Source organism: Pan troglodytes, chromosome 21, assembly GCF_028858775.2.
Source record: "Pan troglodytes isolate AG18354 chromosome 21, NHGRI_mPanTro3-v2.0_pri, whole genome shotgun sequence".
Classification (NCBI taxonomy): Eukaryota; Metazoa; Chordata; class Mammalia; order Primates; family Hominidae; genus Pan; species Pan troglodytes.
Genome location: NC_072419.2, coordinates 66,458,965 through 66,474,018, shown reverse-complemented (window position 1 = coordinate 66,474,018; position 15,054 = coordinate 66,458,965). Strand labels below are relative to the sequence as shown.

Sequence of the window (15,054 nt, the reverse complement as noted above, 5' to 3'; positions counted from 1 at the left end):
TGTTTACTGTTACAGAGACCAAAATAACCACATATTCTACAACAGACCTCCACCTATAATTAACCTTGCAATTAAATGAAGACAGCCTCAGCATTGTGTGAGTGCTAAGAGTGGTTAAAGGGTGGAGGCACTGGGCAGAAGCAGGTCCACATCAGCTACGATGATTTCAGCTGCAAGGAGCCAGCACCTAACTCATCCTGACTTAGAAAATAATTTACTGGCTCAACTATGAAGAGTATAGCAGTAGGACATCTACCTGAGGACTGCAGGTGAGGAGTCATTCAGTGGTTCAGTGACATAGCCTAAAATCCAGCTTCCTTCTTCCTCTGCCCTCTGTCTTTCATGGTGTTGGCCTTATATTCCCAAATGTCCAGGGAGTAATTGCTAGACATATCCTCAAGTAAGATCACGCATTTAGTCACTGCACTTGACTGTGTAAAAAGCATAAATTTCTTCAATGAAAAGAATATAAATATATCCAATTTTTATAACCTGTTTCAAGATTCCTTCATTTTTCAATGTATTGGAAGCTTCAGGAATTGACAATAGCCTGGGCTCCCTCAATCATGAAGAAGTCCTGTTTGTCCTGATATAACTGATGATTGGTCCTGAAACTATTTGCCTGAAAACTTTCTTCCTGGGATGCAGCTTGTCTTCATCCTGCAAACACACACTTCGATACCTGCATTTGTTGAGATGGGCTGAAATGACCCAACAACAGATCCCCACTTTCACCACAGACATAAAGAAATGTTTGTACTTGAGATGGTAGCAACAGGCCCCAACTCTACATGTCTCCCACTGAGATTTGAGAAAGTAAAGAAAAGAAGAAAAACCTTGCTTACATTAATTTACTATCACCCACTGTGGCTGAAATGCTCATTAGAATCTGGCATTTATACATAATTTTAAATTGGCCCAGGTCTTCTAATCCTTCTAATGAGTTATTTCCCTGCACTGGCCATAGATGTTAAGGCAACCATCAGTCTTTACACCCATGTAAATATTTTTGTACTTATTTCGTGGTGAAAGTTGACAGGGAGCTTGGTGTCACAATGCAACTGTGTGTAGAAACCAGAGAAGACTAAGTGCTAACAAGCATAAGCCACATCCCCAGGGTTTTGAACAACCATGGTCTGGTCTTTCTCAACTCAATTGAATATGTATTCCTTTACATAAGCAAGCCAAATACCAAATGGAAATTATATTAGACATGCAGAAACATCAGCAAACCTCAGTCTCTAGTCAAGCAGAAAGAAATAGCAATCAATTAAACTCACCCGGAAATCAATGCCTGAATCTATTTTGTCTGACATCATATATCCTGGCAGTACACAATTTAAGACAAAACAAACTCACCCATTTCAGAGATTAACATCTACACCCCTTAGCTGTAAGGACTTCTGGAACAAAAATCCTAAAATTGAATTTTACTCTATTCATTCCATCAGTAGGTCTAGGAATGAAGCTCCATTTATTGAAAAACATAAAATTCCTGACATTTCACTATAAGTCCTCTTCTCCATTTTCTTTGAATTAATCTGATGTAGAACCTGTTATAAGCAGATCATCCCTATTAGACACCAGAGGTCATGTCATTAATATATCTGCATGCCCAAGGCACAGTAAATCATACAGTATACAGTCAGTGCTCAATATATGTGGGCTAAAGTTTGATGAGACTTCAGAATACCCACCTTAATAAACACTTGACTATTTGAACTTCCTATCTCATAGTGTCATTTAGATGCTACCTTTCCTCAGGTGGCTGGCCATGTGTTTGTGACTGTATAATATTCATTCTTTGACCAAACAGAAAGTTCTAGAAACAGCATTCTTGAAAGCTATTCTATCACATAACCTTTGTTAATGTAAAGCTAGAATAAATAAGTGTCTGTTGTATTTCCCATTAGGGTAGTTGACTAGAGGGGATTCATTTTATCACTTCTAAAATCTCAAAGGATTACAGGTTGCTTTTTCATAGGAATTTTAAAAAGTCAACGATCCATCAGTAAATGTATATCTGACCATTCTTGCTTTTGCATCCTTAGAGAGAAAGACAGATGGACAGCTCAACATTCACATTCTCCTCAAACTGCTCCTTCTTTTACCCTCAAATACAGAACAGCAAAGCTTCTGCCAGCATTTCAAGTCAGCCTTGCTATTGTTCCTTTAGCAAGCCTGGAAACAGTCAGGCTAGACAGAGTAGTGACTAATATTCCAGAAGTTATTTAAATTCCACAAAAGATGTCTGTTGTGATTTCTGCCTGCCCAACATTCATTCTCCCTTTTCTAGGTTGTGGAGACAAAGTTTCCATCAAAGAACTACCCTCTGCCATTTGGCGTATGGGAGGTTGAACCCATATTGTGGTTTTGGAGGTGGGCCTGGGACCCAAGCTTGGCCAATGGACAGCATCCCCCTGGCCAAGTGATGTGTTTAGGGCTGCAAATGTGACCACAGCTAGGCTAACGAGAGCCTTAGTGCTCTTTATAGCAGGGTTGCTAAACTGGTAAGATGTGGCCAGAAACTCCTGGTGACCACCTTCATCACCAGATGGAAAGACATGAGAACAGGAACTGATTCCTGAGGACGCCATTTATGCACCTGGATCCACCATGCCTGGGATGCTGGCTTCTGGCTTTTCCATTATATGAGACAATAAATTCCCTTTTAAAAGGGAAATGAACCTATGTTTTGAGCTGGATTTCAGTAACTAGAAGACTATAACAGAATTGTAGGGCAGTCCAGAGAAACATCTTTTTGGAAAAATAGATGAACTAAACTTTGTAAATAAGCTAATTAGAACAGAAACACAGTCTGGGATATTTCAGTGCAATTCTTTTCAACGTACTCAATTTAATCTGATGTCTTAGAGTTATAGAAACCAAGGAGGTGTTTCTCTGTATTGTCATTCTGAAACCACCCCCACTCTAAAGTTAGCCTGGTCCTATATCATACAATTAAGTATGCATGGGGATTCGTGCCCTAATTACCCAATAGTTGTGCTGAAGCCTTGGTCTTAACAGTCCCATTAATATTTCCCAGCAATGACAGATGAAAGTGCTGAGAACATTATACTGCAATTAGTGGTTGACCCACGAAAACAGAATTATTCTTTGTTGCCGTCATATAACTGATTCAAATACTTCATATTATTTCCAATGTGTCTGAAGCTCTCAGCTCTCACTGCTTCTCTATAGAATAAAAGGTGATTGTTAGTTTTTTTCCCTAAACTTCACTTTCCTACAAAATAAGAAGGATCTTTGTATTTTTTCTTTCATATTTCAAGCTTTCCGTTGTCGTGATATCTGGCTGATGTGAAATCTAGATGTTGGCATATCACATGTGGGATATAAGTTGCTTTGGATCAACTTCATTTAATTCAATTAATTCTATTATGATTGAATGATGAATTTGGAGAAAAAAGGAAAAGAGAAATATAGAACCAGCCCAGGATACCTCATTTACCCAAGGGAATTACAAAATGAGAAACAGAATAAATGGAGTTGTGGCAAGGATCAATAAAATCATAGAAGAAAATTTCTGAGCACTGAAAATAATTAAATCTCATCTTGAGTATTCAAAACAGAACAGTCTCAAGGACCTAAAAAATTAGTGAAAGTCAAAAGAAGCTACCTCTGTTGCACGTTCTGGTGAGCTTATTTTTTTCTGGAAATAATTCACACGTATCTCTTAAATATAACATTTTTTAAATGGCCACAATACCATTATCAGCATAACATATGACAATAACGTCTTTATGTAACCAACATCCAGGGAAAGTCAACATTTCCCTGATTGCACATATGTGTGTGTATATATATAGTTGTGTGTATATATTTTTTATATAGTGTAAAACATCTCTAAACTCTCAACACTAGGCATTAGCATTCATTTTATATAGTGTGTATATATATGTGTGTACATACATAGTATATATATACAGTGTGTGTGTATACATAGTTGTATGTATATATATTTTATATATATGGTGTGTGTATACATAGAATTGTGTATATATTTTTACATAGTGTGTATATATCAATTTTATATATAGTATATGCATATATATAGTGTATATTTTATATATATAGTGTGTGTGTATATATATATTTTACATATAGTGTGTATGTGTTTTTATATATAGTTGGCTTATTCAAGTTAGGATCCAAAGAAGGCCTCGCCTTGCAGTTGCCTAATATGACCCTTAAATCTCTATCTGTAGGTTCTTCCTCCTCTCTTTTTAATGGCTTCACAATTTATTTGTCAGTGACGACATAGGGTCTCTCACATTCTAAAATTTGTTGATTACAACCCTGTGGTATCATTTAACGTATTGCTCTATCCCTGGTCTTCAGGTTCAATATTTTTCAAGAAAACCCCTAAGTGGTATCATGTATTTTCATCTAGAGACACAATACCAGGTTGTTGCTCTTTTTTGTGATGCCAACAGTCATTGGGGATGACAGCATCGTCCAATTATTGCCTTTGAGGCTGAAAAATTATGATATTCTAATTCTATCATCCATCATTATTATTGAGCTGGAACTCTTCAATATAAAAAAGAAACGTTCCCAAATAAACCACTGTGTTATCCTGAGGTACAGTTGTAAAATTAAGGCAGGAAAAATGCTCAATTTTTTCTCTTTATTTGCTGGTTTTCAAAATTGTGAGTTGGTTCCCTATCATTCTTTCAATGCATTTCGTGGTGGTGTTGATTTGCTGCTGCTTCTGTGGTGGTTTTGTGCTTTACCTGTGGATTTCGACATGGTTGATGTGTCTTGCTCCATTGTTGTCTGTTGTCTGTCTTTTACACATGGATGGGAACACAGACGATGTGTTTCCATTCCACGCTGTTATTCTTACTGAAGCCCCGAGTGTGTGACCTCTGTCCGGTGGAAGCCTATTTAGATCAGCTACTGGGTCCTCCGAGGAGACCCAGCAACCTTTTCTTTTGCTTCCTGGGGTTGAGTAAGATGATCTGGGATCTTCTCATATATTTCGTGCCCCAGATTAGGAGTCAGCCATTTCTCCAAGAATCCCTGCTTTGTTTTAGTGGATAGGTGCTCAGCAGTGATAGTGCAGATGCTAAGTACATCCATTGCTACTAGTTAAGTTCTTTCAGGGCTTGTTCAGTTGACAGAGGTGGAAAATGTATCTTTCAAGTGAAAGTATATTGGGCATCTATGCTGATATTTTCAATTCAAATTTAAGGTTGCAGGGTTTTTATTTAAATTCTTTTATATTTTTCTCTCTTAAGCTAAATATATTATTTCTTGTTCATGTTAACATAATTTGATTTCTCCTAGAATTTACTTAAGTAGCTTCCAAACAAAATACCAAAGTTATTATTAACAGTATAATTACTGAAAAGAAAATAAAATTTCTTTGATGTTATTTACGTCCTTAACATATATTCCATTAAGATGTACAGCCAAGTAACTGTTTTTTATAGTAACTTAACTGATGTCCCTCTGTGAGGGTTAAAACAACAACTCAATGCATAGGTTTATTTGTCTCATTTTGCTTTTGATTTTGAAAAGGATCACATTAAAAACAAAATCATGCCAAACCACAGAAAATGACTTAACATTTTAATATATGTTTCTAGTCATTTGCCTACATAAATGCTATTTCAAAAAATGGAATCATAGTTTCATAAGGCTTGATATTTGCTTTATTCACCCCAGAGTATATCATAAACCTCTTCCATGTATTAACATATTTCTAAATCATTATTTTAATACCTTCATAGTATTCTGTCATTTAGATAAATTACAACTCTCTCAGCTAATTCTCTACCATTGACCATTTAAGTTGTTTACAATTTCTCACAATTTTAAACGACATTGTGACGAATATCCTTGGTCCCAAATATGTCCACACATTCCCAAATTACTGCTTTAGGGTAAATTCCCACAAACGTATTTGCTGAGCCAAAAATAAAATAATCACTTTAAGACTTTTGCCTCATGCATCTAAAGTGTTCTTGTGAAGTATTTCAGAGCTCCCACATCTGCAGACTCTCACCAACACAAGGCATTAGCATATTAGCATAGCATTCTTTTTTTTCTGTTTTTCAGACAGAGTCTCACTCTGTTGCCCAGGCTGGAGTGCAGTGGCACGATCTCGGCTCACTGCAATCTCCGCAACCCAGGTTCAAGCAATTCTCATGCCTCATCCTCCCAAGTAGCTGGGACTACAGGAACACGCCACCATACCAGGCTAATTTTTTGTATTTTTAGTAGAGACAGGGTTTCACCATGTTGGCCAGGCTGGTGTTGAACTCCTGAGCTCAGGTGATCCACCTGCCTCGGCCTCCCAAAGTGCAGGGTTTACAGGCATGAGCCACTGCGCCCGGCCAGCATTCATTTTTAATGTGTCTAATATGAAAGGTTAACATAGCCTGTGATGGTGGCTTATGCAGACACTTCTTTAAATGGATTACTGTAGGCATTCAGTTATTCATTTTTTTAATTCAACAAAACTGTAAATCAGGATTTGCCACACTGGCCAACATAGACACATCCCCCCCGCTTCATGGGGCTCAGAGTCCAGTGGAGAAAAAAGACATTTGAGCGACTCAGCTATGAGAGAGCAATGCAAAGCATCAAGAAGGTGCTTAATAGGGAGACCAAGCTAGACCCAGCAGGGGCAAGTGGGCGTCACAAAGAATACAGAGGTTTACGCTGAAACCAACAGGATGAGTGAGCCACAACTAGGAGGTGAGCAGGTGACACATAGGGAGAATGACCCAGAGAGAAAATAGCATGTGCAAAAGCCCAGGGGTATGAATCATATTTTTTCTTAATAGGCAAATATTCCATTCATGAACGAGGAGCTGGAACTGTAGAGACCCATCTCCTGCATGCTTACTGTATGCAGGACCCAGTTCATGTGAAACACCAACGCTGTCATAAACCATCAAAAAGGAAATACAGCAAGACCTCAGCATCTTGTCTCAGACTTCTCCTGCAGGTGCTTCTGTCTCCATCATCTTTGCCAGCATAAGCAACAAGTGCTTTTTCGTCATCCCTAACATTCTCCCAGTCAAATCACATGAATGTGGTGATTTACAACAGCTGTACATCCAGGGCAGATTAGAAAGAGAAATCTTTATAATTATACAGGCTTGCTGTTATTTAAATATTTACCAACATTAAACACCAAAGGGCTGTGCAAATGATCCAGGGATTCATATTGTTCTAAGCTAATATTCTTTGTACAATATTATGCAAATTGCATAAACTTTATTTTGTTGTTGTTGCTGCAAGCGGTATATCCCAAGGCAGCCATTCACTAAGTTGAAGCAGATAAAGTTTTAATAATAAATAGCGATGATAAATAAGTCACAAAGTTTGTGCAATGCTAATGTACTCGCTCACCCTAGGGTAGTTTATTAGATAAACAAGTAACATTTCCTGCTTTGCTCTTGCTCAAGTGGCTTCGTTTTCCTGGAAATGTTTGTGCAATAAATTATTTCAACCCATTAGGTGTTAACGAACAAATCACATTCACTTGCAATCTGTCGTGAATTGCTGAGAATTGAGATTTAAACACTGAAATCATACATTAATTTTACTTTACAACAACAAAGCTGGTTAAGAGAAATTAAACTTGGCTGAAATGGGAACAAAACAGTATGTCTGATGCTGAATATTTTAAGCCTGCAAAGGAGGCTGGAAATTGTTTCATTAATATTCAGAACATTGGGTGCTCATGACAATGAGAAAATGCAAATAACAACCCATGCCTTGGGAATACCCATTAGCAGCAATGCGTCCATGCAGGCAGCATGTCTGCCCACACGATGCCATTGTTGGTTCACGAAGGGTCAGGGCTCCACACACCTGTGTGGTGGCCTGGAACAGGCTGAGCTCCCTCTTGGCATCTGCAGGGCAGAATTGGTCCCATGCACCAAGGTATCATCTGTCTGTGCTCATAACAACCTGCTTCTGTTTAGAAGGGTGATTAGAAAATATCTTGGAAAATGCATTCAACAGCAAATAGCCAGAAACAAGTGTGCATGAGAGGGTGGGAGTCTGAGGGAAAATGCCATTTGTCCGTACGATAAAGGTGTCTACAGCTATGAAAGAGAAGGCGGCAAACCCATATGTTCTGAAATTGACTTCCAAGATATGTTTTTTTAAATTTCTAACATGAATTTTATTGAAGAAAATCATGCTTACAGAAATGTGCACAAACCATATGTGATGATGAATTTTCACAAAGTCTACACATTGGGCAGCCAACAGCTACAGGGAGTAGGACATTGTAGGCACCCATCCAGGGTCTCTCTTACACAGGATGACCACTGTCCTAACTTGTGACCTCATAGCTAAGTCCTGGGGCCATTTACGTTTGTGCTTCGTTCATTCTCATCAATGGATAACATTCTATTGTATAAATACACAATTTGCTGACTCATCCTCATGTTGACAGATATTTAGGTCCTCTCCAGTTTTTAGCTATTTCAAATAGTACTGCTTTAGACATTCTTGAACATATCCCTGGTGAATGTAATAATTTTTTTAAGTAAATGCAGTCAAGTAAAGATCAGGTTATGTTATGGTCATTGATATGAAAAAGAGATGGTGGTATAGGCACATACACACAAATACATATACACACCCCAAATATTCACTAGTGATATGTGCAGAGACCATTTCTGAAGTGTATAAAGATAACAACCTCATCTGCCCTTGGGAAGAATGTGTGAGGGACAGTGGAGTCTCACTATTCTAAACTTTTCAAGGGCATCGATTAGGTTTGCAATATAAAATTATTTAATCAAAGGGGGGAAACTGTAGTGACTCTGAAGTCATTTAGGTCCTAACTGCACATGTAGCCATTATTATAACATTATATTTACTTCCCTTCAGCTGTGCATTATCATTTACAAAGTGCTGTCCCAAAGTTTATCTCACTGCTTCTCACAATACTAGTGAGAGGAAGCATTTGCTGCCCATTTCTATGTAACAGACATGTATCATTATGCACTTAATCTTCCCAGTTAACCTAGGAAAAGGGTGTCATTAAGTACCCCACTTCACTATCTGGAGGTCAGAGGGGTTGGGTGAGTTCCCAGGAATTGCATGGTGAGTAAATGGTCTCTGGACCTTCAGTCAAGTGCAATTTTCACTCGTGACTGCTCCCCCCTGCACCCCCGCCCCCAACCGCAGAGCCTGGAACATGCTGGTGCCCAAACAGAGAGAGGCAAAGAAAGGTGAGGGAGGCAGAGACTGTGAGGTCAGAGCTTTAAGGGGCAATTCTAGAATGAACATGGGGCTTTCTGCCCCCTTCTCATCCCTAAATAAAGGGTATCTTCTTAACGGCCCCAGTAATGCCAATGCTTTCTGCAGTAGGTTCTTTAGGTCAGGGATTGGCAAACATTTTCTGTAAAGGGGAAGATGGTGAATATTTTAGGCTTTGTGAGCCATCCAGTCTCAGTTCAGCTTCTCAATTCTGCCTCACGTGTATGAGAATAAAGTAGCTATAGATGATACATTAATGAATGGCTTGGCTGTGTTCCAAAAAAACTTTATTTAAGACACTGACATTTGAATTTCATATGCCTTACGAATGTCATATTCTTTCATCTTTCAACCATTCTAAAATGCAATGACTATTCTTATTCTTAGCTCATGGGCTGTATAAAAGCAGAGAGTGGGCCAGATTTGGCCCATTGGTTACAATTTGCCAACTTCTACTTTAACTAGATGTAAAAATAGGTTAAGATACAGCCACTGAACAGAAAGTAATCAATTTATAGTTAAAATCCTTTCAGTTGCTAAACTGGGACGAAACTCAAACCAGTCTCGGTCAAAACAAGGAATGTAAGAACTCATAACTGAGAAGCCCAAGGGATTGGTATTCAGAGATGACCACTGTAGGGTTTGAATTGTATGAAGGTTCTCTTTCTCTCTCCCTCCCTCCATCAGTTCTTCTCCTCCTCCGCTTTCTCCTCCTCTTTCTCTTTTGCTATTTCCTCCTCCTCTTCCTCCCTTTCCCGTTCTTTCTCCCCTTCCTTTCTACCTTTTTCCCTTCTCCCAGTTTGTCTCCTCTTGGACATACTCCGTTATTCTCTTTAAGACTATATGTATATATACCACAGTTTCTCTATCCAGTCTATTGCTTCTTAAAGTTGAGTGTTGCTTTTAAAGCAGGTATGGAAACCAGCTGGTTTCCAACAGTCCCTGCCATTAATCATTATTTTGTTCAATAAGAAATAGCACAGTTCTCTTCCAAGCCCACAAGTTTTCATAGCCCCATCCCTTCAATTTTCATAGAGCAACACACCCTGCCTATGATTTCTGTTACAGTTTAATGAGTTAACATGGATTAAAATAGTTGTTGCAGTTGGTAAAATCATCACATCGTAATAACAACAAAGATAATAGAAATCTGTTATCACAAGAATGCAGAAAGTTGCAAGAGGTAGTTAATACCACATGAACAATGAGAACAAGACAGATGGACCACAAAATCAGTTTTTAAAGACCCACCAGAGAGGTAAAAATGAGACAAGCCTAAATGAATTAATTCCCTATCAGGATGAGTCTTATGAAAGCCTAGACCCAGCTCTAAGGCAGATTGGATCTACTCAGCTGCCAACACTTGTGTCCTGACAAAAGAAGAGGCACACCACCTTTCCAGTAGATATTTATTCAATATCTACTGTCTTCATACAGGCAATAACTAGAATAGGATTAAAAATTATGAGACATAGAAAGGAGGAAAAGGTGACCCATTTTCAAGAGAGAGAAAACAGTCATTAGAAGTAAATCCACAGATAACCTAATCATTGAATTAATAGATAAGGACTTTAATATCACTATGAAAAATGTGTTAAAGGTCTAGTAGATAGGTAGAAAAATTTTGCAGAATATTCAAACCCTTAAATAACAATTGGAAATTCAATAATTGAATAACATGATACAAAAAATATTTTATTAATTTTATAGACTGGATATCAGAAGGATTTGGAAACTTGAAGAAAGGACATTAGATATTATTCTATCTGCAACACAAAGAGAGTAAAAGCAATTTTTTAAATTTAATTTTTAAGTTCAGGGGTACATGTACAAGTTTGTAGTATAGGTAAGCTTGTAACATGGGGGTTTGTTGTATAGATTATTTCATCACCCAGGTATTAAGCTGAGTACCAATAGTTATTTTTCTGGATCCTCTCCCTCTTCCCACCCTCCACCCTTCAATAGGCTCCAGTATGTGTTGTTCCCCTCTATGTATCCATGTGTTCTCACCATTTAACTCCCACTTATAAGTGAGAACCTACAGTCTTTGGTTTTCTGTTCCTGTGTTAGTTCACTTAGGAAAATGGACTCCAGCTCCCTCCATGTTCCTGCAAAGGACATAATCTTGATCTTTCTTATGGCCACATAGTATTCCATGGTGTATATGTACATTTTCTTTACCCAGCATACCATTGATGGGCATTTCGTTTGATTCCATGTCTTTGCTATTGTGAATGGTGCCACAATGAACATAATATGCATGTGCCTTTGTAATAGAACAATTTATATTCCAAAAAGAGCAATTTTTTTAAATGTTAGAGAATGACAACTGTGAGTCAATATGAAGTATTTAATATAAGTGTGATTGAACCCCCCCAAAATTGGAAATAATGAAGAAAAATATTTGAAATCATTGTTGGAAATTACTAAAAAGGGATGAAAGACATCAATCTAGAGATCCAAGAATCTCAGCAAACCCCAAACAGGATAGATACAAAGAAAATTGCAACTAAGAATAACATACTCAAACTGATGATATCAAAGACAGAGAAGACATCTTAAAAGCATCCACAGGGGAAAGAAAAGATATTGCATACAGTGAAGCACTAAAAAGAATGTAAGCTACTTCACAATAAGAACTGTGGTGGTCCAAAACAATGAAACAATATTTTTAAAAGTCTAAGAGAAAAAAAAACCTCCCAATCTACAGTATACTATCCTGTTAAAATATACTTCAAAATTAAGAAATATAAAGACTTTTTTAAGTAGACAAAAGCCGAAAGAATTCACATCCAACAGATATGTGCTGCCAAAAAAAAATGCTAACAGACCTTGTTTAGGATTATGAGAAATTATACCACACTATGAGCTGCTTAAAGCACGAATAAAAGTATTGCAAGTGCATAACATACACAGAGGTAAAATACATGACACTAAGAGGACAGAGTAGTGTAGGAAATAAATAGAGTTATGTGGCTATAAAATATTCACATTGTGGGGCACGGTGGCTCCCGCCTGTAAACCCAACACTTTGGGAGGCTGAGGCGGGCGGATCACGAGGTCAGGAGATCGACACTATCATGGTGAGACCCCGTCTCTACTAAAAATACAAAAATTTGCTGGACATGGTGGCGGGCGCCTGTAATCCCAGCTACTCAGGATTCTGAGGCAGGAGAATTGCTTGAACCTGGGAGGCAGAGATTGCAGTGAGCCAACATTGTGCCACTGCACTGTAGCCTGGTGACAGAGCAAGACTCAGTCTAAAAAAAAAAAAAAAAAAATTCACATTGTTCATGAAATGGCAAATTATTATTTGAAGATGTGTTTGATAATTTAAAGATAAATATTGTGATACATAGAACCACTAAATGTTAAAATAATTGCTTTTTTTAAAAAAAAAAGGAGATTAAATGGAATACTACAAAAATATTTAGTTAACCCAAAAGAAGATAGGAAAGAAGGAAGAGAACAACAAAGAATAAATGGGACCATCTTTTTAAATGACAAAATAATAGACTGAAATACAATCCTATTGACTACGACACTATTAGTAGACTAAACATGTGAAAGGCAGAGATTGTCAGTTTCAAGGAAAAAAAATCAAGATACAACTATATGCTATTTACTAAAAACATTCTTTAACTATAGACATACGGGTTAAAAGTAAATGTGTGGATAAACATATATTGGGCAAAAAATAAACATAAGAAAATTACATTAATATCAGAAAAAAATTTCTATGTAAGTGGTATTAATAAAGACAATGAGGGAAATTTCATAATTATGTTAAGTGTTAATTGATAAGATGTAACAGTGCTACATATTAGGCAAAAAAAAAAAAAACAAGATTGTGAAAATTTAAGTAAAAATTCACAGCGAAATGAGAGAAACAGACAAATCCACAATATTAGTTAGAGGTTTTACCACTTCTCTCTCAGTAATTACTAGAACAACTAAACAATAAATTTATAAGGTTATAAAAATTTGCTCAACATTCTCAATCAACGTAAGTATTTAAATACCCATTGAACAGCCAACAAGATAAAGCAATGCTGGGCCATAAAAACAAGTCCCTATAAATGCAAAACATTGAAACGCACAGAGTATGTTCTCTAATTAAAATGGTATAACCTAAGAAAATAATATGATTTCTAGAAAACCTTAAAATGGTTTGAAATTTGTTAAAATGCCTCTAAATAATGTATATCAATGAATAAATGACAAGGAAAAATTGAAATTAGTTCTACTGAATAACAAGACAAATAATAAAATGTCAAAATTTTAGGATGCTGCTGAATTGATGTCTAGAGGTAACATATCTTTATATATGTATATATATACTTAAAGGAAGGTTTAAAATCAGCGAACTGAGCTTTCGACTTAATTAGCTAGAAAAAGAACATGTTTAACTGAAAGAAGTTAAATAAAGCAAGTGATTTTAAAATGAGTGGTAGTCAAAGAAATAGAAAACAAAGAAACAATAGAGAAAATCAAAGGTCAAAGTTTGCTTCTGTGAAAAGATTAATACAATTTACAAACTTCTATTAAGACTTATAAGAAAAAAGGAGAACATATAAATCACCAATATGAAGACCGTAAGAGGCAATATTACCAGACATTCTATGGACATTAAAAGAATAACAGGAGGAACGATGTTTTATCAATAAACTTAACGAGTCAGATAAAATGGAAACATTCTTTGAAAAACACAGCCAACAAAAATGACACAAGAATTAGTAAATCTAAATGATCGATATCTTCTAAAGAATTTGAATTTGTAATCAAAAACTTTCCAACAGTTAAATATCATCCAGATAACTTCACTGCGAATGCTATCCAATGTTGGAGAAAGAAAATAATACCAAATGTATATTCTTTTAAAGAGGAGAAAAAGGAAGAAGGAACAGTTCCTCCACTTGTTTTAGGGCAGCATAACCATAGTAGCAAAACACAACAAATCAAACAAATAAAATTACAGACCAATATCCTTCATAGTACAATCGCAAAATATCAGCAAATCAAATATGGCAATATATAAAATTTATCATAACTGAATAGAGCTTAACCCAGGAATTCTGGTGGTTTCAACATTCAAACCTCAACTGGTATAACTCACTACATAAATGAAATTAAGAAGAATAACCATATAATTATTTCAATAAATGCATAAAATGTACTTGACAAAATTCAAAATCCGTTATTTAAATAATTTTTTAAAACTTTCAGCAAAATGAGAATAGCAGAGAAATTTCAAAATCTGATAAAGGACATTATGAAAAACCTAAGGTTTATACTTTACTTAATGGAGAAGGACTGCTTTCCTCTTCATATCAGGAACACAGCAAGGACGTCTTCTCTCACCAGTTCCATTGAACACTGTACTAGAGGTCTTAGCTGTTGAAATAAGAAAAAATAAAGAAACTATAATCACTGAGAAAAACAATGTATATCTGTCCCTACTATAGACATAATTGTGTAAATGTAAAAAAATCAATAGAATCTGCAAAGAAAAACTACTGGACTTAATTGAATTTAGAAAGGTTACAGGATATAAATACACCAAACTCAAGTGTATTTCCAATATACAAGCAGTAACAATGGGAAAACGAACATTTAAATCTGTATACATATATATTTACAGTGGCATTCCAAAATATTAAATACCTAGAATAATCTAACAAAAGATCTGTAAGACCTCATCACTGAAAACTATAATACAGTCATTTACCTCTTAACCAGCAGGATATCTACTGAGAAATGGGTCATTATATGATTTTTTCCTTATAGAAACATCATAGA

At 36.4% G+C, this 15,054-nt stretch overlaps 1 protein-coding gene across 4 annotated transcripts in view; it reads right to left on the bottom strand.

The window, feature by feature from the left end:
* The window catches only part of LOC107970072 (uncharacterized), a 203,182-nt gene that overhangs the window by 121,057 nt on the left and 67,071 nt on the right, over positions 1-15,054 (bottom strand). For all 4 annotated transcript variants that reach the window (XR_010154148.1, XR_010154147.1, XR_008541347.2 and 1 more), the window contains one exon: positions 14,555-14,649. Coding sequence is in view for 1 of the 4 variants with exons in the window: in XM_063802703.1 (XP_063658773.1) it covers positions 14,555-14,649 (95 nt within the window). In the remaining 3 variants the exon portion in view is untranslated. The remainder of the gene's footprint in view (positions 1-14,554; positions 14,650-15,054) is intronic.